Source organism: Miniopterus natalensis, chromosome 1 (assembly GCF_054644295.1).
Source record: "Miniopterus natalensis isolate mMinNat1 chromosome 1, mMinNat1.hap1, whole genome shotgun sequence".
NCBI classification, from domain to species: domain Eukaryota; kingdom Metazoa; phylum Chordata; class Mammalia; order Chiroptera; family Miniopteridae; genus Miniopterus; species Miniopterus natalensis.
This window is the reverse complement of record NC_142081.1, coordinates 160,300,432-160,325,277: the sequence shown is the minus strand read 5'-3', so window position 1 is coordinate 160,325,277 and position 24,846 is coordinate 160,300,432. Positions and strand designations below refer to the sequence as shown.

The 24,846-nt window shown below is 43.3% G+C and overlaps 2 protein-coding genes across 2 annotated transcripts; both read left to right on the top strand.

Annotated features, from left to right (window-relative positions):
• The first annotated feature begins 5,087 nt into the window (after positions 1-5,087).
• On the top strand, positions 5,088-5,591 carry LOC148094467 (permeability factor 2-like). Its single transcript, XM_087816437.1, has 3 exons — positions 5,088-5,196; positions 5,297-5,420; positions 5,504-5,591. The coding sequence occupies exons 1-3, from the start codon at positions 5,088-5,090 to the stop codon at positions 5,589-5,591; spliced, it is 321 nt and encodes a 106-aa protein (XP_087672563.1).
• A 5,343-nt stretch (positions 5,592-10,934) lies between these two features.
• LOC107534487 (permeability factor 2-like) lies at positions 10,935-11,442 on the top strand. Its single transcript, XM_087816431.1, has 3 exons — positions 10,935-11,046; positions 11,148-11,271; positions 11,355-11,442. Exons 1-3 carry the CDS (start codon positions 10,935-10,937, stop codon positions 11,440-11,442), a joined length of 324 nt encoding a protein of 107 aa, XP_087672557.1.
• The last annotated feature ends 13,404 nt before the right edge of the window (positions 11,443-24,846 follow it).

Here is a 24,846-nt window from a genome sequence, read left to right as displayed (position 1 = left end):
AAGAGCACAGGCGGGAAGGAGGGACCGACGCTGCCCTAGGGGTCCCAGGCTCCCCCTCTTGAGTTCAGAGTTGAAGTCACCTTGCCTTAACCACATAGGCCGATGAGGGCAGAGGTGAGCATTTCCAAAGGAAAACCAGGGTTCTAGTTTAAGAAGGTGGGAGCATGAGTGTGAGACAGGTAGAAACAGCAGATTAGTGAGGACTGGAAGAGGGGCTGACACTGATATTCAACTGAGCGTTCTTACACAGGGATGGGCGGTCTTGAGATCTAGCGACATGTTCTGCCGTCTTCATTTTCTCCCTCCAGAGCAGAACCATTTTACAACAAACGAGAGCTGTTAGGAAATGAGAGGGCGGGTGGCAGTTATGTCAACCACGCCCTCAAGGCCAGCCGGGTCAAGCAGAGCCCTACCTACCCACTCGTGCTGGCTAATGGGCAAGGTCAGCGCTCGCCATGGAACAGTGGCCCCACGTAATATGAAGCCGTATTACATTGTAATAGTCAGATCCGAAAGATACAATGAAAATTACAGGGTGGAACTTAATAAACTGAGCTCCCATTTTAGAAGTAACTTCGTTGGGTTCATGGTTACATGGATTTACAGCTTCTGCATATAAAAGTGGCACTCAACGCAGGTTAAAACAACTAGCAATTTGTTTATCACAGCAGGCTTTAAAAATGTCCTTACTATAGGGTTGCCATGAATTAAATCATGGAAAGTGGTATATTATGACAGGAAAAACTTTTTATTTCCTTTCTGAAAGAAAATGATTTTGATTAAACAAGTTTTAGGAATCACATTGTAGGTCATTCCAGATAAAGGATTGATTTTTGACATGTCTCATCCTTTGGCTGCTACTATACATAAATGGAAATTCTGCTCTCCCCGGGTGTTGGCTTACGTCAATGCTTTGGGTTGAATCTGGAAATCATTACAGCTAATACTTTCTGTTGTTTGGGCAGCCAGCTGCTGATGTCCAAGGGAGAGAGACAGTCACTTCTGAAATATTTTCCCAAAAATGAATTGGTGAGAATTTCTCTTCTTCCTGTGTTTTTATGAAAAACAATTGAAATTAAAATTTTAGTGTCTGCAAGATTCGGTATCTGTTAAGATCTCTCTTCCTGGTTTGGAGATAGTTGTCTTCTTACTGTGTCCTCACATGGCAGAGAGAGAGAGAGAACACTCTCTCTGGTTGTCTCTTCTTACAAATGCACTAATCCCAACATGAGGACACCATCCTCATGACTTCATATAAACCTTACTACCTCCCCAAATCACCTAATACTATCACAGTGGGGTGTAGGGCTTCAACATATGACTTTTTGGAGGACACAAACAGTCCTTAACAGTAAAGTTGAAAAACGCTATTTCTATTGTGTTTAACAAATATTTATATAGCACCTAATATTTGCTGATGTTTTACAAATGTTAGCATATTTAATACTCCTAACAACTCTGTGAGGTGGAGCACTATTATTAACTCTCTTTTACGGAGGAAAAACAAGAGCAGAGGGTCAGACGGTTAGCTGAGTATGTAGCTGAGGTTAGCCATGATGCCTGACCGCACTCTCCTCCTGAGCAGATCACTTCTGCACATCTAGCTCTTCTCACAGCACTGGCAGAATATCTCGCCCATCCCGGAGGCCTGCATCTGCCCTGGAGGAGCAACTTAAACCATCTACAGTTTCATCCAGAAAGAGATACTGAAGCTGACGGTGAAAAGTGAATCGCATCCTTCCATATTCATGGAGAGCTGGTTCCAGGACATGCCCCTCCCACCATGCTCAAGTACCTTATATAAAATGACATAGCATTTGCATGTAACCTGTGTATACCATCCCATATTCTTTACATCATCCCGAGATTACACATAATACCTAATACAATGTAAACACTTTGCAAATAGTTGTTATACTGTATTGTTTAGGGAATAATGCCAAGACAAAATATCTGACATGTCAGTACAGATGCAATCACGGCAGGCCTAACTACATAGTAGATCTCAGCAAAAACAGCAACATTAAAGATACATATATTTTCTATCTTGAGGCTTGTTGATCCGAGGATGCAGATCCAGCAATAAGTAGGGCCAACTGTATCCAGTGAGAAGGCTTTGGATACACAGATTTTGAAATGTTTTATTGACATTCTTAGACATCTGAATTAGTACATTCATAGTTATCCTGGCTGGGTAGCTCAGTTGGTTGGAGCATTGTCTGAATATACCAAGGTTTTGGGTTAGGGCCCATACAAGAATCAACCAATGAACGCATAAATAAGTGGAACAACGCATTAATGATGTTTCTATCTCTCCCTTCCTCTCTCTCTAAAATGAATACATTTTTTAAAAATTAAAAAAAGTACATTGATAGCTATTTCTCAAGAAAGAACCCAACGAGGCAGGAAAATTCAGATGATGTGGAGTGGAATATACTATTAATTTAGTATTTATATATTCAAAGAACACATCTGTTTGCTGCCTAGAGGAGTAATGGCAGGAGTCACTTTCTGATGACGATGGTCTTTTCTATCCATGGACAGCACTAGAAAAGTGGACTTCCTGAGCCCACCAAGGTCCCTCACAGCTCTTCAATTATCTTCATGAATGAAAACAGCCTTTTGTGCAGCAAAAAATGCTGCTTCTGGCATTAGGAGAGTTTGGAAAGTCTGAGAATTTCAGAGGAGGGAAGTTGAAGGATTACAACATTATTATCCCCAAATAAACTCTGAATTAACAAGTTCAATGGTTTGCTCCCTCAAGCTACCCCATGTGCTACTGCAGAAAAACATGACACTAAGGGTGATTTATTTGAGCTCAAATGATTTTGCATCATTTAGAGCTCTTTATACATGGATTAACGAAGTTTGCATTTTTGTCTGAGATCTTTCACTCAGCATAATTATGTTTTTTATATAAATTTATTTTTATTTTTTAAAAAATATATCTTTTTTGATTTCAGAGAGAGGAAAGGAGAGGGAGAGAGAGAGATAGAAACATCAATGATGAGAGAGAGTCATTGATCAAGCCCGCAGCCCGGGCATGTGCCCTGACCGGGGATCAAACCCCAATCGCCTGGATCCTAGGCCAACGCTCAACCTGCTGAGCCACGCCCTGCCGGGAAAATTTTTATTTTTCAATTACAGTTGACATTCAAAATTTTCTGTATTGGTTTCAGATATATAGCATAGTGGTCAGAAAACTGTGTAATTTACAGAGTGGTGATTTACAAAGACACCAGGAATAAAACAAACATTCTTACATTTAATCTGAGATGACATGTATTTTTTTTTTTTTTGACAGATGTATTTTTAAAGAGCATGTTTCTTACAGAGATGAATAAAATTTGAAAACCCAAATTCAAGACAAAGGATAGAACCGTAGTGCACTGCCAGTGGGAATGCAGACTAGTGCAGCCACTGTGGAAAACAGTGTGGGGGGTTTTCAAAAAGTTAAAAATGGAGCTGCCTTATGACCAAGTGATCCCACTTCTGGGAATATATCTGAAGAAACCCGAAACACTAATTTGAAAGAATATATGCTCCCCTATGTTCATAGCAGTGTTATTTATAATAGCTGAGGTCTGGAAACAGCCCAAGTGCCCATCAGTAGATGAGTGGATAAAAAAGCTGCGGGGCATTCACACCGTGGAATACTATGCAGCCATTAAAAAAGAATTAAATCTTACCTTTTGTGTGAGCGTGGGTGGACTTAGGGGGTCTTATGCTAACTGAAATGCCATTCAGAGAATGACAAATACCATGATTTTATTTACGTGTGGAATCTAAAGAACAAAATAAATGAACAAGCAAAATAGAAACAGACTCATAGATACAGAGAACAGACTGACAGCTGTCAATGGGGTGCAGGGTTCGAGGACTGGGTGGAAAAGGTGAAGGGATTAAGAGGTACAAATTGGTAGTTACATAATAGTCACAGAGATATAACTTACAGCATAGGGAATATCATCAATAATACACAATAACTATTTATGGGGCTAGGTAGATACTTGAAAGGTGGGGGTGGAGGGGCCACTGTGTGAATTACAGTTTCCTAACCACTATGCTGTATATCTGAAACTAATACAGAAATTAGTGAATGTAAGCTGTAATTGAAAAATAAAAATTTATATAAGAAAACGTAATTATGCGGAGTGAAGGATCTCAGACAAAAATACAAATTCCATTAATCCATGTACAGAGAGCTCTCAATGATGCAAAACGATACAGAATGATGAAAAGATTGGTATTTGCCTCGGCGTAGGGCAGCCGGGCGGGGCGCGGGGGGCGGCCCGGGCGAGGCCTCGGGAGCAGCGGGCGCGCCTCTCCCCACCGCGGCTGGCGGCGAGACGGACACATCTGTCTGTCCAAGCTCAGCACAGAAGGCGCTTGAAATAGGTGCCATTTACTGTTTCACAGTTATACTTACGACGCATAGTCACACGGTTAAACATCCATGTGCAAAACCAAACTTCAAAATGTTTCCTTCTCAGAGGGTCATTAGAACATGTGGCCATTAGTGAAATATTTTGATACAAATAAAGTAACATTTTACATTAAAGGAAAGAAAGAGGGCGGGTAGACAGACGGGAGAGGGCGAGGCCGCCCCGCGCTCAGCGCCGCAGCCCGCGACCGCAGCTGCCTCGGAGGCGGCGTCTGCCCGGGACGCGGGGCGCGCTCGGCGCGGGTCCCGGGTCTGCCCGTCCCGCCCGGCGCGGGGAGGTTCCCGCGCGCTCGGCCCCCGCCGCCAGCAGCTCGTGCGCCGCAGCGACTCAGCCGCGCTGTGGGGATCCGGGCGGAAGGAGAGCGGCGCCGAGCCCGCGGAGTCCTGCGGGCGGCCCGGGGGGGGGGGGGGATCACCCTCGGGTTCCCGCTCCCAACCGTCCCCAGGGGCGGGGCCGCGCCTTCCGCCTGCCCCCGGACGACCCGCAGCCCCGGGGATTTCCCGGCCCCGGGGCTGCGAGCTTTCCGCCCCGACCCTGGATAAAAGGGGTTCGCCCGTCTCGGGGAGTCACAGCTCGCGCTCCGCCAGCTCTCCCGCCAGCGCGCGCTCCAGACACCGCCGCCCGACCCTCCGAGCTGCGCCCATGGCCCGCGCCCCCCGCGCCCCCCGCGCCCCCCGCGCCCCCGGGCTCCTCCGGGCCGCGCTGCCGCTCCTGCTCCTGCTCCTGGTGGCCGTCTGCCGGCGCGCTGCAGGTGACACTCGGGGCCCCGGGAGCCCGAGGGCGGGCGGGGGGCGCGGGGGGCGGGCGCCCGTCGGGGGGCGGCCGCGCTAACCGAGCCCCTGTCCCCGCAGGGGCGCCCGTGGCTTCTGAGCTGCGCTGCCACTGCTTGCGGACCTCGCAGGGGATCCACCCCAAGAACATCCAGAGTGTGCAGGTGACGTCCCCGGGACCCCACTGCGCCCAAACCGAAGTCATGTAAGTGCCTGCCCTGGTCGCCCCAGACGCCCCGCCCTGCCCCCAGCCCGCCCCGTCTCACCCGGACCCCCTTCTGTCCGCAGAGCCACCCTCAAGAATGGGCAGAAAGCTTGCCTCAACCCCGCGGCCCCCATGGTGAAGAGGATCCTGGAGAAGATGCTGAACAAGTGAGTTATGGGACCAGGGTCACTTGGGACAGACACTGGGGCCTGCCCCCTGAAACCATGCAGGGAAGCCCAGGGTTAGCTGAAGGGGTGAAAATGATCAGGATTTCACGATCAGATTTGCCAGCCAGGTCACGAATGTGCCCTGGTGCCACAGGACATTTCCAGTGCCCTCCAGCCCCATCCAAATGAATGTGGGTAAATGTGTCTTCCTAAGAGGTTAAGCAGATTTAGCCAATGATGCCTCTTTCCCATTAAAGAATAAACATTGTTCGACTCAGTACCTCATTGACTTTAGACCTGAAAAGTGGAACCCCTGGTTTGGGACAGCATGGGGGGAGGGGTGTTAAATGGTGAAAAGCAGGCACTTTGCAGCCCTAGGTCCAGGATCCCTGGGAAACTGTTTTAATCCCTTGCAGCCTCAGCAGGAATGTATTGTATGAAGATTAAGTGAGGTCATGCGTGTGAATTTTTAGCCCAGTAGGACAGAAGCCTCAGTCTGGCTTTTCTCAACAAAAGAGCAGGCAGAAGGCACCTGCTCCGGGCGCAGGGCTGGGCCAGGGCCTGCTTGCTGCAGTTCCTCCAGCTTCAGGGGCCAGCGCGGGGAAGAGCAGCTTCTGGAATGCCCGTGACAACCACCCTTTTCTCACCTTAGGGGCAACACCAACTGACTTCAAGAGCAGCAGCTCCTGGTGGCAATTCCTGAAAGGAGGTCCCTGCTCTTACGGCGCTGAAGATGAAGAGGGGAGAGCTGGGCTCCTCAGAGAACTAGGAAGGGACTACTGTGTTTGACTGTTGTTGTTTTTTACCAGAGATCTATTTATCTATATATGTATTTATTTTTCAAAGCCTGTATTTTAACATTTTATGTGTTAGTATTTAAAGGTGTGAATATGTTTAATCAGCATAAGTCAGTTCTGATTGTTATTTAATTTGAAGATGATAGGTTTTAAGTGTCTCATTAAACTAATATTTATTGGGACACCATTAAGTGCCAGGCACTGTGATAGAGGTGCAGGAGGATGTTAGGGGAGAGGGGACCCTGAGTAATTGGACAGTGAGATCATTACTAGGGTCAAGGACAGTGTGTGCACATCTGTATTTGTACTTGCTTATGAGAATGTCACTTGTTATTTATTGAAGCTATTTCACACTATGTGGTCAACATTTTAATGTTGCAGACCCCTTGGACATTTTATGTCTTGCTTGTAAGGCATAATGCCTTGTTTAATGCTCACAATGCAATGTTCTCTTTGTCTTAGGACAGAGACGTTAAAACTACTGTTACATTTTTAAAAATGACATAAAAATAAAAGCTTTGCAAAATATACTCTGTTTAGATTTTGTTTTATTTTTCTTGGTCTTTGGCCCCCTGCTGGATGCCCGGGGTGTTGTACAGTCAGGTTGTAGGACGTGCCTACCTTTAGCCTGCTCCTGCTGTTCCTTCCCTTTCATTTCTCTTACTCACAAAGGAATGTCTGACACACTACCCTCCCTACGCACCCTGAGAAGCCTACTTTTCATTGGCTTAAAATACAGTTGTCTCTCATACTCACCAGTTCATTATTCAAAATTAGTTCTTTATAAACTTCTGGATGTTTTATAAATATTTTAACAAGGGCTCCTCTTAAATGCTTTTGGTAAGTGGTTTTTCAGACATTTATGCAATGTCTCTTTTTTATGAAGCTGGGAGCAAAAGGTGGAAAAGTGGATTCCCCCTAAGCACTCAAACAATTGGTGTTATTTACAATAATGATGACCTATGGAGATAAACACTGTAAAGTAAAATATATGACAAAAATAGCAGAAAGGACAGGTAGGGGGATAAATGGATTTATAATACAATATATTTCATAAATTCTTTGAGAAAAGTGTTAGGTTTAGGAAAATTGTACTGTGGCAAGAGTATATTTTAGGGCAACCTCTAAGAAGGAAATGCAAAATTTTGGATTTAAAAATCTGAAAAGGAGATAGAATGGAATACAAGAAAATACCTGAGTATTAAAAGGTGACAGAAATGAAGAAATAAAGGAGCAAAGCAGCAGATGGTACAGGAGAGAAGGGACAAGTCTTTCGTGAAGAAGCCTAATACATAATGTAAGTAGAGCGTTTCTCCTCCTGAAGGTGGGGCTTAATTCCCTTCCTCCTGTGAGTGGGGCCCGGCTTTGTGATTCACTTCCAAAGAAGAGATTAGGAAAAATGAAAAACAATAATGTGGCAGTGGAGAATTTAACAGACAAAACCTTAACCATGTGGTCAAGATTATACCACCAGCTGTGTTGTGTGAATATCTGTACTCCCCACATGATCACCTCATTTTGATAAATGTTATTATAATGATGTAAGAGTCAGCTTAGGAGATACTGGGCAAAAGGCCCACAGGGAGTCTCTGTAACATCTGTATACATTTTTTCATAAATCTAAAGCTATTCCCAATTGAAAGTTAATTAATTTATTTTTAATCCCCACCTGAGGATATACTTATTGATTTTAGAGAGAGGGGAAGTGAGAGAGAAAGGGTGGGTGGAAACATCAGTGTGGGAGAGAACATCGATTGGATGCCTTCCTTACATGCCCTGACCGGGCATCAATCAGCGACCTAGGTATGTGCCCTGACCAGGTATGACGCCTGAAACCTTTCAGTATACAGGGTGATGCTCCAATTGAGCAACACCAGCCAAGGCTGAAAATTTATTTTTAAAAAGACAGGACAAATAGAATATCAATATAGTAGACTGAAACCCAACTATAGATATTAAGAATTAAAGTAAATTTAAATGAACAAACATTCCATTTAAAATTCAAAAATTTTGACTTAAATACAGACTGTATAAATAAGACAAAAAATGTACGCTGCATAAAAAGACACAATTTAAATATTAGAACCCAGATAGCTTGAAATTAAAAGACTTGAGTGTTGCCCTGGTGGGTGTGGCTCAGTTGGTGGGAGCATCTTCCAGTGCACCCAAAGGTGTCAGGTTAGATTCCCATTCAGGGCACACACCCAGGTCCTAGGTTCGATCCTGGTCGGGGCACATGTGGGAGATGGCTGATCAATGTTTCTCTATCACATTGATGTCTCTTTCTGTCTCTCTCTCTCTATCCCTCTTCCTCTCTGCAAAACAATAAATTTTTAAAAATAAGAATTGAGTGTTATATCATAGGAAAACTAACAGAAAGAAACCTGCCATGGATATATTAATGTATCAATTACTTGTTAATTATCAACCTATTATTAATATAAATTATTAATATATTGGTTAATTGATATATTAAAGCTTGATTAATATTTTAGGATGTAAGGAAAGAAGTAGTCTTAGAGATAAACAAAAGTGATTCAAAATAAAAAGGGGGAAATTTTACCAGAAACAAACAATTCTAAAATTTTATGAACCTAACAACATTTATCAAAATATATAAAGTAAAAGGAGAGAAACTAAAAGGACCAATAGATGAAACCATAATTCTAGTTAAAGATTCTAGCACGCCTCTTTAAATAGTTAACAGGCAAAGCAGTGAAGAATCAGTAACAGTATAGAAGAGTGAGCCAACACCAACTTGGCCGAGCAATGTGTGTAGACACTTCACCCAACAATCGCATCAATCATATTTATTTTTCCAATACACAGGGACCTTTTTATAAAACAGCATATATGGGCCATAAAGAATCTACTGACAAATTTCAAAATGTTGAAATGTTACAGAAGTTATTCGCTAGTGATCAAGTTTTGTATGGTTCCTAATTTCCCGAGCTGAACTCTGTGCCCGTGTTCACTGTGTGATACGTTCACTGTAGTTAACAGCTCATCTCCCAGCTTCCCGAATTCTCCTTTCATTACACAGGAAGCGTCAAAACAGGATCCCCACGATGTTCTCATGTCTGTTATAACCAAGCGTGATAAAGAATATTTCCATGAAGACACTTCCTCTCTTCCTATGTTTAGACCCCGACACCTTGGGTGGTGCCCGGGCAGTTACACGGGCGGTCGGACTCGCCGGGACGCTTCACCGCGGAGCAGCAGGGAAGGCTCGCTGTGATCCCAGTCGCTTATTTTTCAATGTTTTTAATGTTTTGTGCTTGAACCAAGGTACAGAGTGCGGACCCCGTAGGCCCAGCGCACCCTTCCCTGCCCCACAGCTGCAGAGGGAGCGGGAGGCCGTTGGCGGCCCAGCGCCCAGGGCGCGGGGCGGGGCGGCCGCGGGCGGGGTTTTCCAGGGTTGCGCGGGCGGCGCGTGAGGACCGGGACTCTCCGTGCGGGTAAACACGGCTGAACTCCTCACACCGCCGCCCCCGCACACCGCGGCCTGAGCTGTTGTGCCTGCGGAGCACCCGAAAGGCGAGCGGTCCTACGCAGCACCTTCTGTATAATCGCAGGGGACACTTGTGTTTTTAGAGCGTGTTTAAGCGGAGGGAAACGAAGCCACCCAGCCGGGACACACTTATTCACACGCACAGGTGGAACGCGGTCGTTCTCCCCGCTGCACACTCGCGCACACACACCCGCGCACACACCCGCGCACACACACCCGCGCACGCACACACCCGCGCACACACACCCGCGCACACACACACCCGCGCACACACACCCGCTCACACACACCCGCGCACACACACACCCGCGCACAGACACACCCGCGCACACACACCCGCGCGCACACACACCCGCGCACACACACCAGCGCACACACCCGCGCACACACACACCCACGCACACACACACCCGCGCACACACACACCCGCGCACACACTCGCGCACAGACACACCCGCGCGCACACACCCGCGCACACACACCCGCGCACACACCCTCGCACACACACCCGCGCACACACCCACGCACACACACACCCGCGCACACACACACCCGCGCACACACTCGCGCACAGACACACCCGCGCGCACACACCCTCGCACGCACACCCGCGCGCACACACCCGCGCACAGACACACTCGCGCGCACACACTCGCGCGCACCCGCGCACAGTAATCCCCCCTCCTGCGAGCTCCGGTTCCGGGCGGTACCCGTCCCCGCTAATCAGTGACACCCCTTCTTACGCAGCGACTCCCTGCGCCTGGGGATCTGGGCGGAGAGAACCTGGCAGAGCCCGGGTCCGCGGGCGGGGCGGCCCCGGCGGCGCGCGTCCCCTCACCCCCTCCCCGCGGGCGGGGCAGCGCCAGCCCCCGGACGACCCGCAGCCCCGGGAATTTCCCGGCCCCGGGGCTGCGAGCTTTCCGCCCCGACCTTAGATAAAAGGGGTTCGCCCGTCTCGGGGAGTCACAGCTCGCGCTCCGCCAGCTCTCCCGCCAGCGCGCGCTCCAGACACCGCCGCCCGACCCTCCGAGCTGCGCCCATGGCCCGCACCGCCCCCCGCGCCCCCCGCGCCCCCCGCGCCCCCGGGCTCCTCCGGGCCGCGCTGCCGCTCCTGCTCCTGCTCCTGGTGGCCGCCTGCCGGCGCGCTGCAGGTGACACTCGGGGCCCCGGGAGCCCGAGGGCGGGCGGGGGGCGCGGGGGGCGGGCGCCCGTCGGGGGGCGGCCGCGCTAACCGAGCCCCCTGTCCCCGCAGGGGCGCCCGTGGCTTCTGAGCTGCGCTGCCAGTGCTTGCAGACCTCGCAGGGGATCCACCCCAAGAACATCCAGAGTGTGCAGGTGACGTCCCCGGGACCCCACTGCGCCCAAACCGAAGTCATGTAAGTGCCTGCCCTGGTCGCCCCAGACGCCCCGCCCTGCCCCCAGCCCGCCCCGTCTCACCCGGACCCCCTTCTGTCCGCAGAGCCACCCTCAAGAATGGGCAGAAAGCTTGCCTCAACCCCGCGGCCCCCATGGTGAAGAGGATCCTGGAGAAGATGCTGAACAAGTGAGTTATGGGACCAGGGTCACTTGGGACAGACACTGGGGCCTGCCCCCTGAAACCATGCAGGGAAGCCCAGGGTTAGCTGAAGGGGTGAAAAGGCATGATTTCACTATTAGATGTGTCATTAAGACCACCAATGCGCCCTGGTGCCGGAAGGCTATTTCCAGCGCCCCCCGCCCCCATCAAATGGCTGTGGGTCCCTGCGCCTTCCTAAGAGATTAAGTGCGTTTGCCCAATGATCTGAAATGCTTCCCGCCCCTTAAGGAGCAAACGCTGTTTATCTCGCTGGCTTCAGACAGGAAGAGTGGAGCCCCTGGTTTGGGACAACGTGGGCCTCTGAACCTTAGTGGTGAACAGAAGGGACTTTGTAGGGATCCCTGCTCCTAATGAAGTCTCGGCTCCACCTTTTATTATCCCTGTAGTGGGGGAGAAAGTACTTAGTCTTTTTGAATCTCAATAATGTGGGGAAAATAATAATAGCTCCTCTCTGGAGCCTGCTGTTAGGCTTAAGTGATGTCAGGCATGTACTTTTTTGGTGTAACATTATTTTTTGAAGCTAATAATCCAGTTGTGACCTCAGGGCCCTTCTTTTGAATTAAACAGCATTCAGCAGCCGGCATTTCCTGCCACCCAGGGCAGCAAGGGCACAGGCAGTGACCGCTTGGCCCAGGGCTATGCGGTCAGGTTGCTGAGTCCCAATAAGCAACAGTTTTCTCCTCGCAGGGGCGGTGCCCGCCCGCGGAGGGAGGAGGAGGAGGCCGACGCGGCTCCGTCCACCCTTAGTGGAGCCGGCTGAGGAGGAGCCGGGGCGCTGCCGGCCACCCAGGCTGCTTCAAGGAGCCGGTTCCTTCTGAGAGCTCTGTGCCTTTGCATATGAATGTATTTATTTATTTATTTTTTAAAGCTCGTGTATCGGTTAATGTTCTAATATTGAAAGATATGGAAGTGTTTGGTAATTTGCTGTACTGTTATTTTAAAGGGTCATTTTCCTGTTAAATCAAAGTTAGTTCAGCCCTGTTATTTAATTGAAGATGATGCATTTTAAATGTTCTTCATGCAACTAATATTTTTGGTTGGTGGGGTGAGTGGAAGACCACACCTTTCCACCCACTACAATGAAGGCCAGAGATAAATAGTGGGGGGGGGGGGGTTCAAGCAAATAGGTCACTGTTAAGGCAGGGAAATGTTCCCCGTACACCTACTTTTGTACTGTTGAGAAGAATGTCAGTTGTTATTTATTGAAACAGTTTCGCAGTATGTGGTCATCATTCCTGATGTTGAAGTGAATTAATGTTCTAAATATCCCTTGGACATTTTATGTCTACCTAGTAAGGCATAATGCCTTGTTTAGTGTCAATTATGCATTGTTTCTCTATGTCTTGGAATAGAGAAGTTATATTTATAGATGTATTTTTCAAATAACATGAAAATAAAAGTTTTTATAAAAGTTTCTTGCTTTGATTTGTTTTAACTTCTGGATCTCTTGTTCCTCCTGAATATCCAAGTACTATAAATTTATAATAGACTGTAGCTCACACCCACTAAATGACTACCCTTAGTTGGCACTTCTCTTAGTTTCACCCCTGTTCATGCAAGCATATTTGATACACTTTCAAAGTCCTTGCAGGCCCTCACCCTAAGAATTCCTGTTTTACACAAAAGCTTCATTTTATTTTAGTATAACCAATCTGTTTCTTAATCCTAGCTGTTTAAAATATTTCAAATGCTTACACATATTTTTAAAAGAGCTCTTGTTGACATTATTTTGTTAAATGATTTTTCAAATTATACATACATTTCCCTCTTAATGAAGCTGGAAGTTAAATTGTAAAGTGGATCTGCAGTAGGCAGTTATATAGGCATGAGCAGAGCATGAACAATGGGCCAGGTGCAGAGGGTCACCAGGGTGAGAACCCTGTGTGCCGAGGAACAGGCAAAACTACAAGCCGTGTACTACCACTCCCTTAAGCATTCACCCCTGATGATGACATCCAGGCCTCGGCTGTGTTTCAGCTCCAGGCCCAGAAAAGCAGCAAAACCAGATGAAGCAATTCCACTGCTGACCTCAGGACCCGCTGCAATGACTAATGGCCCCTGTCCTGGCACTGACCAATCAGCGGAGGCCAGAACCCTGAGGAGGTACACCTGGAAAGCTGGTGAATAACCTTTTGAGATCCTCCTGAGACTTCAGATAAAGGCCCTCAGGATAGAGGGCCCAGTGCGACTCTCTGGAGCACACCGGTGCCTTCCCCCTTCCCCAGTCCCTTCTTTCCCCAGGGTGTGCTTTCTCTCCCTCTCCCTTCCCATCTCCTAAGCTCTAAGGGCCCTTCTTTTCTGTAACTGTTTCCTGAGCCCGTTTCTTCTATGCCTCACTTCTTCTACCTCTGTGGCTTTCTAAATAAACTGTGTCTTATCATTGAGTTTTGCCCTGAATTCTCTTAGCCAGAATTCAAGAACTGAGGTTGCCATTTTCCCACCCCTAACAGATTCTTCCTCAGAACTCAAATAACTTGTGCCAAGTGGGGGGGGGGGGCAGATAAAGCAAGTGGTGAGTGCTTCCTCTGGGTAAAAGGTCAAGTAGAGAAGGGCTTCATTTTCTAACCTTCACGGAAAGATAACAGGCACAAGTATAAGGCTGTTCCAGTGCTTCACAGGTATGGTGATGGTTTAAACATTTCTAAACCTGTAAACTTCAATTTGCATTGCCCCAGGATGACAGGAACACATCCAGCTTTCGAAGTAGACACAAAGGCTGGCATCTAATGATAGGAAAAAGGAAAGGTCTGAGTCACTGAAAAGACTGTACTGAAATCTGAAAAGCAGGACAGTTTATGCAAAAGTTAGGAGGGCTCATCTCTGATTCAGCACCTGTCCCTGGGCTTTTCAGCAGGAGGAAGACGGTGGGTGCATGACCAGGCTTGTCCTGAGCACCTGGGTACAGCTACTCTGAGACTCCATGTTCTCCCCTGAAAATTTAATATAAATAATAGTTTCTTTATAAGTTCAATGGTATTTTCTCAGAATCAATGAGATAAGGTAGAAAAGCAATTTTTAAATTGTACAGAGGTAAACAAATGGGAACCATTCTGGAAGCTGCATAAATGCCATCACTGACTCCTTCCTGAACTCTAAGTCAGGAGCACATGTTTTAGGCTATGGGAAATAAAATTCCCTTGGACTCCTCCCTGTTCTTGTGAAAAGCCCTAGATTACTCACATACCATGAGTATTAAATCTGTAGCCATTTGTCTTGTTAATTGCTCTGATCCTAACAAATATAAAACTTCTGTAATCTCTCTCATCCGGGACCGTTAAAGGTGAATTGACACTAGATGTTAGACCTCAGTCCTTGAGTTTTGGCTAAGAAAGAATTTAGATCCAAGACTCAAATACAAGCAAAGTTTATTTAGAAAGTCACAAAGGTAGAAGAAGTGAGCCATGGAAGAAGTGAGTCAGTTGGGCTGTGTGGGCTTAGGAAACAAGTTACAGAAGCAAAAGAAGGGCCCTTGGAGCTTAGGAGAAAGGCAGACAAAAAGACAAGCCTGGGAAAGGGAGGGGGGGAAGGGACAGGTATGCTCCTGGGAGAGAGAGAGAGAGACAGAGAACTGGGTTCCTTGTCTTAAGAGTTTAAAAGTGGGGATTTTAGGGGAGGTCTCAGGGGAGGAGCTCAATAGAATATTCATCAGCTTTCCAGATGTGTCCCCTCAGGGTTGTGAATTATAATTTGAATAAAGAGCTAGACAGTTCTTGAGAGAAGATGGTTTCACCTATGAGAGAAATTATAAAAAATTAATTTTTAGTTTTGTTGGTTTTTTGAGTTTGAATAAATGAGATGATATATAAATGACAATTCTCTCACTATACATTTGTGAGTTTAATCTAGGATGATTTATTTTTACAAATAACTGCTATTCCATTTTATGATGACACCAACATTTATTTATCTACTCCACTGTTAGGTTGAAATTAGGGTGGCTTACAGTTTTGCTATTATGAAAAAATACAGTCTTCAACATTTTTGTACTGGTCTCCTGCTATACATGTGTCAGAAATACTCTGGGATAAAAATATAGGAGGGAAATAACTGGCTCACAGGTATGTACATCTTTAACTTCATCAAAGAATGCTATTCTCCAAGTGATTTATTCCTCCCAAAAGCAATTCATGAAAGTTCTTCTTCCTCTACCTATTGGCCAACACTTGGCATTGTCAGGCTTTAAAAATTATTGCCAAATTACTATATAATGGTATCTTACTGTGATTTTAATTTGCATTTCCCTTATTACAACTGAGACTGGACATCTTTTGCATTGCTTATAAGCTATATGTGTTTATCCGCTGTGAAATTTTATTTATTTTCCCCATACATTCTGTTATTTGCCATTTCATAAAAGCTTTTTAAAAAACAAACATTTTGCATACTGATCATTTGTCACATATATGTAGCAAAAAGTTGCATTTGTGGAGTTTTTAAAATAGATTTTTGTGAAATAACTTTTTCATGGCTAGTCTCTTCTCAAAGTAATAAAAGTATTTTCTATAGTGCCTCCTAAAAATTGGAAAGTTTGGTCTTTTATATTTATATTATCTGTTTGATAATGATTATTGCCCATATGTCCTCAAGAGCCAAGCAAATTAATTTTTCATTTTTCAATGTGATTCTGAAAGGAGGCCATTTAGATTACTAAAAATGAGAGTACTACCTTTAAAAAAATGGTTTATTTAAAACTCTAAAGTGATTCCATAATATTTATTAGGTTCTTAAAAATAGCTATAAAACATATGCATTTCTAAGCAAATTTGTCTGAGATATTATACTAACCATATATTTAGGATACAGCGTTCTGTATGTACCACCACATTTTCTATCACTGACTATGAATAATGTCAGTTAAAATGAAAGAAAGGACCTTTTCACCAATAAATAGTCAGAAAGCATTTATTCCTATATATGTAATATGTACATAATACATGTAATTCTATGCACAAGGTTCTGTAGGTTTGGTAATCTACACATGTATCTCCCAAGCTGCATCATAAAATATTTGCCATATATTGTTTAGCAATATCCCTGACAATCTTTTTGGTGTGTTTTTGTTTGTTTGTTCTGCTTTTAGAATCTCTTTAAGATCTCACTTATTATTGGGAGGGGAGAGCATATATTGCACAAATCTCAAGGACAATGTTCTGTGTTTCTGTTTAAGTTCCCAATTAAATTAATTCTGAAGTTTTCAACCGCTGTTCACAGACCACAGGGCTCTATGTTCATCTCCAAGACTCCTCAGAAGTTCATTAGGTTCAGGATTGACCATCTCACCATAGTTTGAACTCAGAATGAAAATTCCAGGATTAAAAAAAATAATAATTCAGTATTCACTTGTGGTTTAAAAGGAAACTTGAGAAATTATTCATAGCAGGTGACTTCCTCAATCTCATAAACTCCTAAAACATCTACAATAAATATTATACTTAGTGGTGAAATGTTGAAGAGGTTTGGTGAGAGCAAAACAAGAGTACTTGCTATTATCCACTTACCTTTAAGCTTGTACTGAGAATTTTAACCAGTGCAGTAAATTTAGAAAAAGACATTAAAATTTATAATAAGTGGAAAAACAAAACTGCTATTAGTAGCAGATGAGGTAATTGTCTATGTAGAAAATGCAAAATAATTTACAGATACGTAATTAGAAGGCTGATGAGTATAAATTAATATTCAAAAATTGGAATGTGTAGTATTAAAGACACCATATATACTATTATAAAAGGACCCTTTATAATAGCATCCAGGTACAAAAGCCTTTAGAAATAAGTTTAACAAACAGGTGTGAGAAGAAAAAATTTAAATGTTATTTAAAGACCTCAGTTTAAGGACTATCAGAGTATTACCCTTGGCAATGTTCTTCTCCTGTTTCTATGCTGGTGTCGGGAGTTTGCATATGATTAATAGTTTAATGTAAGTCCTGGTGAAGACATGCTTAATTCACAGATCAGAGCATTATTAGCTACACAATCTTGGTCAAGTTACTTAACAGCTTATAATTTAGGTTTTCTCACTTCGTCTCTATGAGACTCCATGCTCTAGTTATAGCAAATCACTTCTTGGTTCTCTGAAAATGCCATTTTCTGTTTTGGCTCTGGGTCCTAAAAGATGGAACGTCTTTCATCTCCTCCCCACCTCCTGGCTCAGTCAATAGAGGCTTTTTCTGCACCCTCTATTAATTAGCCAATAAAATGTCATAATAACAATCGTTTCATCTTCACCCAGATTTTGCTAGTGAAAGGAAATGAGGCAAAGAGAAACCAACTGCCTTGCCCAAGGTTATAAAACCTGATAAAGGCAGAGCCAAGTGCCGATGCCAAGACTGTTATCTGCGTTTTCTCCCATTCCCCCTTCGGGCAGCAAGGCCCGCTCCACCCGGCCGCACCCAGCCTCTGGAATGCCGAGGGGGAAGGCTCTGGAAAGAGGCCCTGTGTTTCTGGCGAGGTGCCTTTCTTGCCCGTGAGGGTGTAATTCCCGGGCGGAGACATCCTGCCTGCTGCTCCTTGCCAGCTCCGCCGGCCTCCCTTCGCTGGTCTCCAGCTTCTGCGATCCTCATCTGGATTTATGCTTTCTCTGCACTTTCTGCTTGTTGCTGATGGCAGCAGGTAACTGCTGTGATTTAGTCAGCTCTCCCAGAGTTCACGTGGGGACCCGCGACTCCTCTGCCTTTCTGTTTTCCTTTTTAAACGGTTCTCTCAGGTATCTAAGCCAGGGGCCTTGGTTTCATCACAGGCTGACCCTCTCCCTCTGTTTGCATCCAACTGGGCTCTGGGTCCTGCCATTTCTAACCCTTAACAACTCTCATATGGAACTCCTCTCCCTTCCCTGTGAAATTGCCTTAATTATGCCTTTTATCAGCTTTCACTAGGCTATTGGCATAACTTCTTAACCAGTCCCCGAGACTCCAGGCTGCCCACTCCTGTCAATCTTATTTACTGCAAAGGGATTGCTCTACAGAGCGGATCTCATCAGGTCATTTTTCTAGAGATCCAAGGGCTGTCTATCACCTGTAGTCACTGAGTTTAGGTGGTGTATTAGTTTGCTTGGGCTCCCACAACAAAGTACCACAGACTGAGTGGCTTAACCAAAAGAAATTTATTTTTCCATAGTTCTGGTGGCTAGAAGAAGTCCAAGGTAAAAATGTCCTCAGGGCTGGTTTCTTCTGAGGCTTTTCTCCTTGACTTACAAATGGCTGTCTTCTCCATGTATGCTCACAGAGTCTTCCCTCTGTACGTGTCTGCGTTCTGATCTCCTTTTCTATAAAAACACCAATGACAATGGAATAAGGCCCACCCTAGTGACCTCATTTTAACTTAATTCCTTTTTAAAGTAGCCTATCTCCAAATAAGGTCACATTGTGAAGTACTGAAGCTTAGGACTTCAACATATGGATTGGGGGACAAATTCAATAGTCCATAACAAGTGGCTTACACAATCTGATTCTTTATAAAATTTCTTATTATTTGTTCTTATGATATGCCTCAAAACATGCAGAACACTATTAGCTGGCCCGAGAACTAGCCCAGTCTTCCCTGAGCTTTTCACAGTTTAATAGTCCACTGACAGAAGGATCCAAATTCCCAACTACCTTTATGATCATTTCATAAGCACTCTACTCAACACACTGTTAGTTATTCAGAAGCTAAAACACCAAGCAGGTAAACTGGTTATACTTTTTCATTGAAGAAAAAGTATGTGCACATTATAAAAATTCAAATGGTAAAAATGGTTATATAGTAAAAACAAAAACAAAAGAAACACTCAACAAAAAAATCCCCCAAACCCTCAAACCACTCCCTTCCACTCTGGATCTTCGTTTCCCCTCCCAGAACCTGTAAGTATCATTCTTGGAAAAAAATATTCTCTATATAAATCAGCCCGTGTGTTTATATGTGTGTGCATGTTGCAGACTACAGTAATACACACACACACACACACACACACACACACTTTTTTATGGTACACATGGAGAAATACCATGCATACTGTTCTGCACCTTCCTTGCTTTGTTAAAAATGTGTTTTGATGAATGTTTGATTTCAGTGAATATTTTCATATATCTCGGTAGAGGTAGAGAGATGTGAAGCACAGTATTTCATTATTTATTTAGAAAGTTTCATATGGATATAATTAGGGTGCTTCTAGTCTTTCGCTTCTTTTGCTCTAATCTCTGAATCTCATTTCTTTCCCTTGTCTAATTCTACTGTCTAGTACTTCTGAAAATCTGTTTGTTGTATTTTTAAAATACCTGTTGGAAGAACATTTTTCCACATTGACGTTTCTTTTAAAATTGAGCTGGTGAAATTGCATAACGTTTCTAGTCTTTACTTGTCCTTTTTACGATTCTGATCAGAGGATAAATAACTTACCTTGTTTGGAAAGAATGAATCAGACATGCTCAATTTACTACTTCCCTTTTTCCTCTTGGAATCAGGGCCTCCGTGTGTGTGAGGTCCCTCTGGGTCGACATTGCCAGTGACTTGGTGGCTTTCTGCTGATTTGTGGTATTCAGTTGGGAGTCTATTTTGCTTGCATCTCAAGCTATATCTTCCTGTGTCTGTTTCTAGCAATATTAAATACTGGGTTTGATTTCATTTGCCACTCATCTGACCTTTTTTTTCTTTTTTTGTATATGTTTTAGTGCTGAGATGGTTTCTTGAGCTCTTTAGGCACCCCAACAGTAAGTGTGCAGTCATATTTTACTAAGAGTTTTTAAACCTAGAATGGATGTTTAATGCATTCTTGGCAATGACTACAGATAATTTAATCCATTACCAGTTTATTAATATAGGCACATAGTATGTTCTGAGTAAATAGTCATTACATTAAATTTTAAAATCACTGTATTGTAAATTCATAAATAAATGCAAAACTGCCTTGACTGTTATATGCTTTCAGGTATGATTCCCAAACTTACCCCTTTTTACACCGTATCAGTTAACCTCAATAAAGAACATCATGGGGATGTGATTTATTCTCTTCTTGTTATAGAGGCTAAGAAAGGGTTTCATTTACACTCAAATATAGTGCCAAAAAGATGTCTTATAAAAGCAACCAATATAGTAAGATCATCTGTGTATATAAATAATGTTATAGTCACCAAAATAGCCCCTAGACAATGAGGGAGATAAAACAAACATAAGTACAAGGGCAAACCGCTCCCTACATTGTTATTTGCTATTGATATTTGATAAAGTAGTAGAAGTAAACCAAGAATCTCATCTTTGGTTTGAGTTAGAAATCAAATTGCCCTTTGGAGTTCTTTTCTGGGACTGAAGAAAATAGGCCTTTTAAGTTAATTCCTTAGGCTGAGGTTTCTTCTAATACAACATCATGATGGCGATGCATCTTAACATGGGATAAAGAAGTCCTGCTTTGGAAGGGTCTTACATTCATGGAAGTTCCTGGAAATGAGTGCATAGATTAAAGGTAAGGCTGTGACAGCCAGACAGGCTTGTCTGTCAACCCTAAGTTTGGCACATACTAGCTGTGTGACTTTGGAAAAATTATTTAATCTCTCAGAGACTCAGATTCTATATCTGTAAAATGAGAAGGAAAACCCTTATTAAGCTGTTGTAAGAATTAAATGAAGGAAAGGTAATGATGAAACACACAATACCTATGCCAGGAATGTAATAATAAGTTTTCAATAAATATTAATAAATACTGTTTATTCTTAATATTGTTAACATTTATGTTAACTCTCTTCCCTTTATCTCTTCTGTCAGTTAAAACATACATTGTGCCAAATGGATTTTAATAATAGTACAGATAAGTCCACTTAATAACAGTAAGTCACAACTTACTGTTTCTTACCCATTTCACTGACCCTCTACTTAAGCCTGAATATGTTTTTGTTATGTGACAAGGTAAAACCTAGTTAAATATACGCAGTTTCTTTTTCCTTGGAAATGTGCCATAAGCCTAATATGTAAATAATGCAAAAACTGTTCTTTATGTCCGAGATTTTTTCCAGTTCATAGATTACACTTTCCCCCCTAACAATTTAAGTGGAGATTATTTAGTATAAGAAAAAAATGATTCTGCCATCCACTGCCCACCCCTTTCTAGTTGTAATGACTCAATTAGATTTTCCTGCCTAAGAGAGTTAGAGTCACCAAAGAAATATGAACAATTAAATTTGGCTACTAAGTATTAATAAGGTTTTAGTATAACTTTCTTAGTTATTAAAACACTTCAAAGAAACATAATTAATGTAATTATGAATATTCTATATTATGAACAAATATTTAATTTATACTTTATTTTAGATACCAAATAGTGGTCAAATTCTAACTGTTATATGTGACTACAATCAAGTAAAATTAATGTGTAAATAAAAGCTGTGGGGTAATGCACCTAAATTTTGACAGCATTCTTACTTACAGACTATGCATATTATGGCAGTTACTCCTTTTAATTCTTTACCTCTTCCTCTTTTCATTCCACTTTTCTGCAGTTTTCAATTTTTTTATAATGAACATGTATAACTTTTGTAACCAAAAGTATGGCCTTATTTTAAAAATCACTCCACGGTGCCCTGGCTGGGCAGCTCAGTTGGTTAGCATATCGTCCCAATGTGCTAGCGCTGTGGGTGCCATCCTGTCAGGACACCTACAGGAATCAACTAATGAATGTATAGATCCGTGACCAACAAGTCCATAGATCACCCTCTCTCTGTCTGTCTCTCAAATCAATACAAAATATGCCACGGTTATGTTTAAGTGACTCACAACATTTAGATGACAGTCAAGATTGGGTCCACTTTTTTTTTTTTTTTTAATTCTTACCCTGAGGAGCAGGGATATTTTTTCCATTGATTTTACAGAGGGGGGAGAGGGCAGAGAGAGAGGGGGGAGAGAGAGAGCACTTTGATTGGTTGCCTACCAGGGGTCCCTGCTGGGGGCAGGTCGGACTTGCAACTCAGGTGCAAGCTTGACCAGGAATAAGACCCTCTGAGGCCCAGTCAGACACTAACCCCTGAGCCACGCCAGCGATGGCTGGGTTCTCTCTTTAAATACACTAATGAAAGGAGCTTCATCCCTTCCACAAGTCACATTATGGCCAAAAAGAGTTTTATCAAAGTTTATTACTAAATTCTTAGAAATCTGTTAATAACATTTTTCACACGTATTACTCTTCTCTGTGATATTCAAATCGTGGCCAAGCTTTTCAGTTTATGAAACATGGGTTCCCTCTAGGGGCCAAATTAATTATGGAAAATCTAAGTGATGTGTGTAAGTACTCCTAGAAAAGAGGCTTCTTGGTGAAACGAGAGCTGTGGATAATGTCTACGGGGAATCAGCAATGCTTAAGCCATGTATTTTATCAATTTTAATTGTGGTGTAGTTTATGTATAACAAAGTGTTCCCATTTTAAGTGTGTAATTTGTTAAGTTTTGACAAATGTATAGATTATTTACCTACTACAATAAAAATCTAGAACATTTTTATCACCCTAGAAAGCTCTTTCGTATTCCTTTTTAGTGAGTCCCAGATGAACAGTACAATTTGAAACAGAAAAGACCATTGTTCTTGCTCTTAGGGGTCTTTCACCATGAAGTATGATGTTATTTGTGAGTATTCATAGATGTCATTTATCAGCTTAATGAATGTTTCCAGTTTTGTGAAAGTTTTTTATTTTTATTATGAGTGAATGTTGAATTCTGTCTGTCAAATACTTTTTCTACATCTATTGAAATCATCACTGTTTTTTCTTCTTTAATTTGTTGCTATGGTGAATTACATTGATTAATTTTTTAATGTTGAACCAGACTTATATTCCCATTTGTTCATGACACATTACCCTTATAATACACTGATTTATACTATTTACTATTGTTTTGAAGATTTTGTTACTATGTTGTTGAGGGATATTGGTCTGTGATTGTCTTTTCTTGTGGTATTTTGATATCAGGGCAATGGTGGCCTTATAAAGAGAGTTGGGAAGTGTTCCTTTCTCTTCTAATATGGTTGTTACTCATTTGGTATATAGTTAAACGTATTTGTTTGTTTGCTTCCAACTTTGAAGTTTAAAAAAATCCTTGCTCATTTAGCTCTTGGCATTTTAATTATGATGTGTCTGGTGTTGACCTCTTTGAATTTACCTTATTTGGGACTCTCCATGCTTCATAGACCTAGATGTCTGTTTCCTTCATCAGGTTGGGGAAGTTTTTGTCCATTGTTTTTTAAAATAGGTTTTCTGTCCCTTTCTCTCACTCCTCTGCTTCTGGGAACCCTATGGTTTGAATGTTTGTATGTTTGATGTTGTCTCAGAGGTTACTTAAACTATCCTCAATTTTTAAATTCTTCTTTCTTTTTGCTGTGCTGATTAGGTGTTTTCTGCTATCTTTTCTTCTAAATTGCTGACTTGATCCTCTGCTTCATCTAACCTGAGGTTGATTCCATTTAATGTATTCTTCATTTCTGACTGATTCTTTTTTATGTGTTAGATCTCCTTTTTTGTTTCCTATACCATTGTTAAAGTTCTCACTGAATTCATCTATACTTCTGAGTTCATTGAGCAACCTTATAACCAGTGTTTGGAGCTCTTTATCTGATAGATTGCTTGTTTCTGTTTCATTTAGTTATTTTTCTGGAGTTTTGTAGTGGTCCTTCATTTGGGACATATTTCTCTGTCTCCTCATTTTGGCTATCTCTCTGTTTGTTACTATAAATTAGGCAAAACAGAACTTCTCCCAGTCTTGAAGGAGTGACCTTGTGTAGGAACTACTCCTTTGTAGACTACATGTGCTGGGTATTTTTGGAAGGCCAGATAGAGCTAGAGCATGAATGAGCCACAGGGAGGTAGGGCGGGGGGCAGGGGACCAGCCTGGAGCTGGAGCTGAAGTAAGGATGGGTCAAAGGAAGTCTGAGGGCAAGTTGCTTTGGGACTGCCTTAACAGACCTGTTGGAGTTGTAGCTGGAATGGGCACAGGCCTTAGGTAGTCCTGGGGGCAAGCCAAACTGGAACCTGGAACTGAAGCTGGAGCAGGTGCCAGCTGTAGATATTCCCAGAGGTAAACTAATGGGGCTGGAGTAGAAGTGGGTATGGTCTGTAGGAATTCCGGGAAGAAGCCATGCCTGGGCAGGAGCTGTAGCTAGGGTGGGTGCAAGCTGAGGGAGTCCTGGGCACAAGTCACAAGGCTACAAACTAAAGCTGGAGCAGACTGCAGGGAGATTGGTTCCTGTGCGGTCTCTCTCTCTCATTATGCAGAAGCTGTTTGGTCAGCTCTCAGTTCCTCTTCAGGGAGAATTTCTCTGTCTGTAGGTATAAATTCCATGTGTCTTGGGAAGAGGTGAACTCAGGGTCTTCCTATCCCACCATCTTGGAATAGAAGTCCCTATTTATTTATTATTTTATATTAGCCATC

What these genes read in the sequence shown, in the direction of transcription:
- LOC107534487 (XM_087816431.1), top strand. Translation starts at nt 10,935, where the DNA reads ATGGCCCGCACCGCCCCCCGCGCCCCCCGCGCCCCCCGCGCCCCCGGG. An exon ending in CGCCTGCCGGCGCGCTGCAG is followed by an intron (nt 11,047 to 11,147) that starts GTGACACTCGGG and finishes CTGTCCCCGCAG; the next exon opens with GGGCGCCCGTGGCTTCTGAG. An exon ending in TGCGCCCAAACCGAAGTCAT is followed by an intron (nt 11,272 to 11,354) that starts GTAAGTGCCTGC and finishes TTCTGTCCGCAG; the next exon opens with AGCCACCCTCAAGAATGGGC.
- LOC148094467 (XM_087816437.1), top strand. Translation starts at nt 5,088, where the DNA reads ATGGCCCGCGCCCCCCGCGCCCCCCGCGCCCCCCGCGCCCCCGGGCTC. An exon ending in CGTCTGCCGGCGCGCTGCAG is followed by an intron (nt 5,197 to 5,296) that starts GTGACACTCGGG and finishes CTGTCCCCGCAG; the next exon opens with GGGCGCCCGTGGCTTCTGAG. An exon ending in TGCGCCCAAACCGAAGTCAT is followed by an intron (nt 5,421 to 5,503) that starts GTAAGTGCCTGC and finishes TTCTGTCCGCAG; the next exon opens with AGCCACCCTCAAGAATGGGC.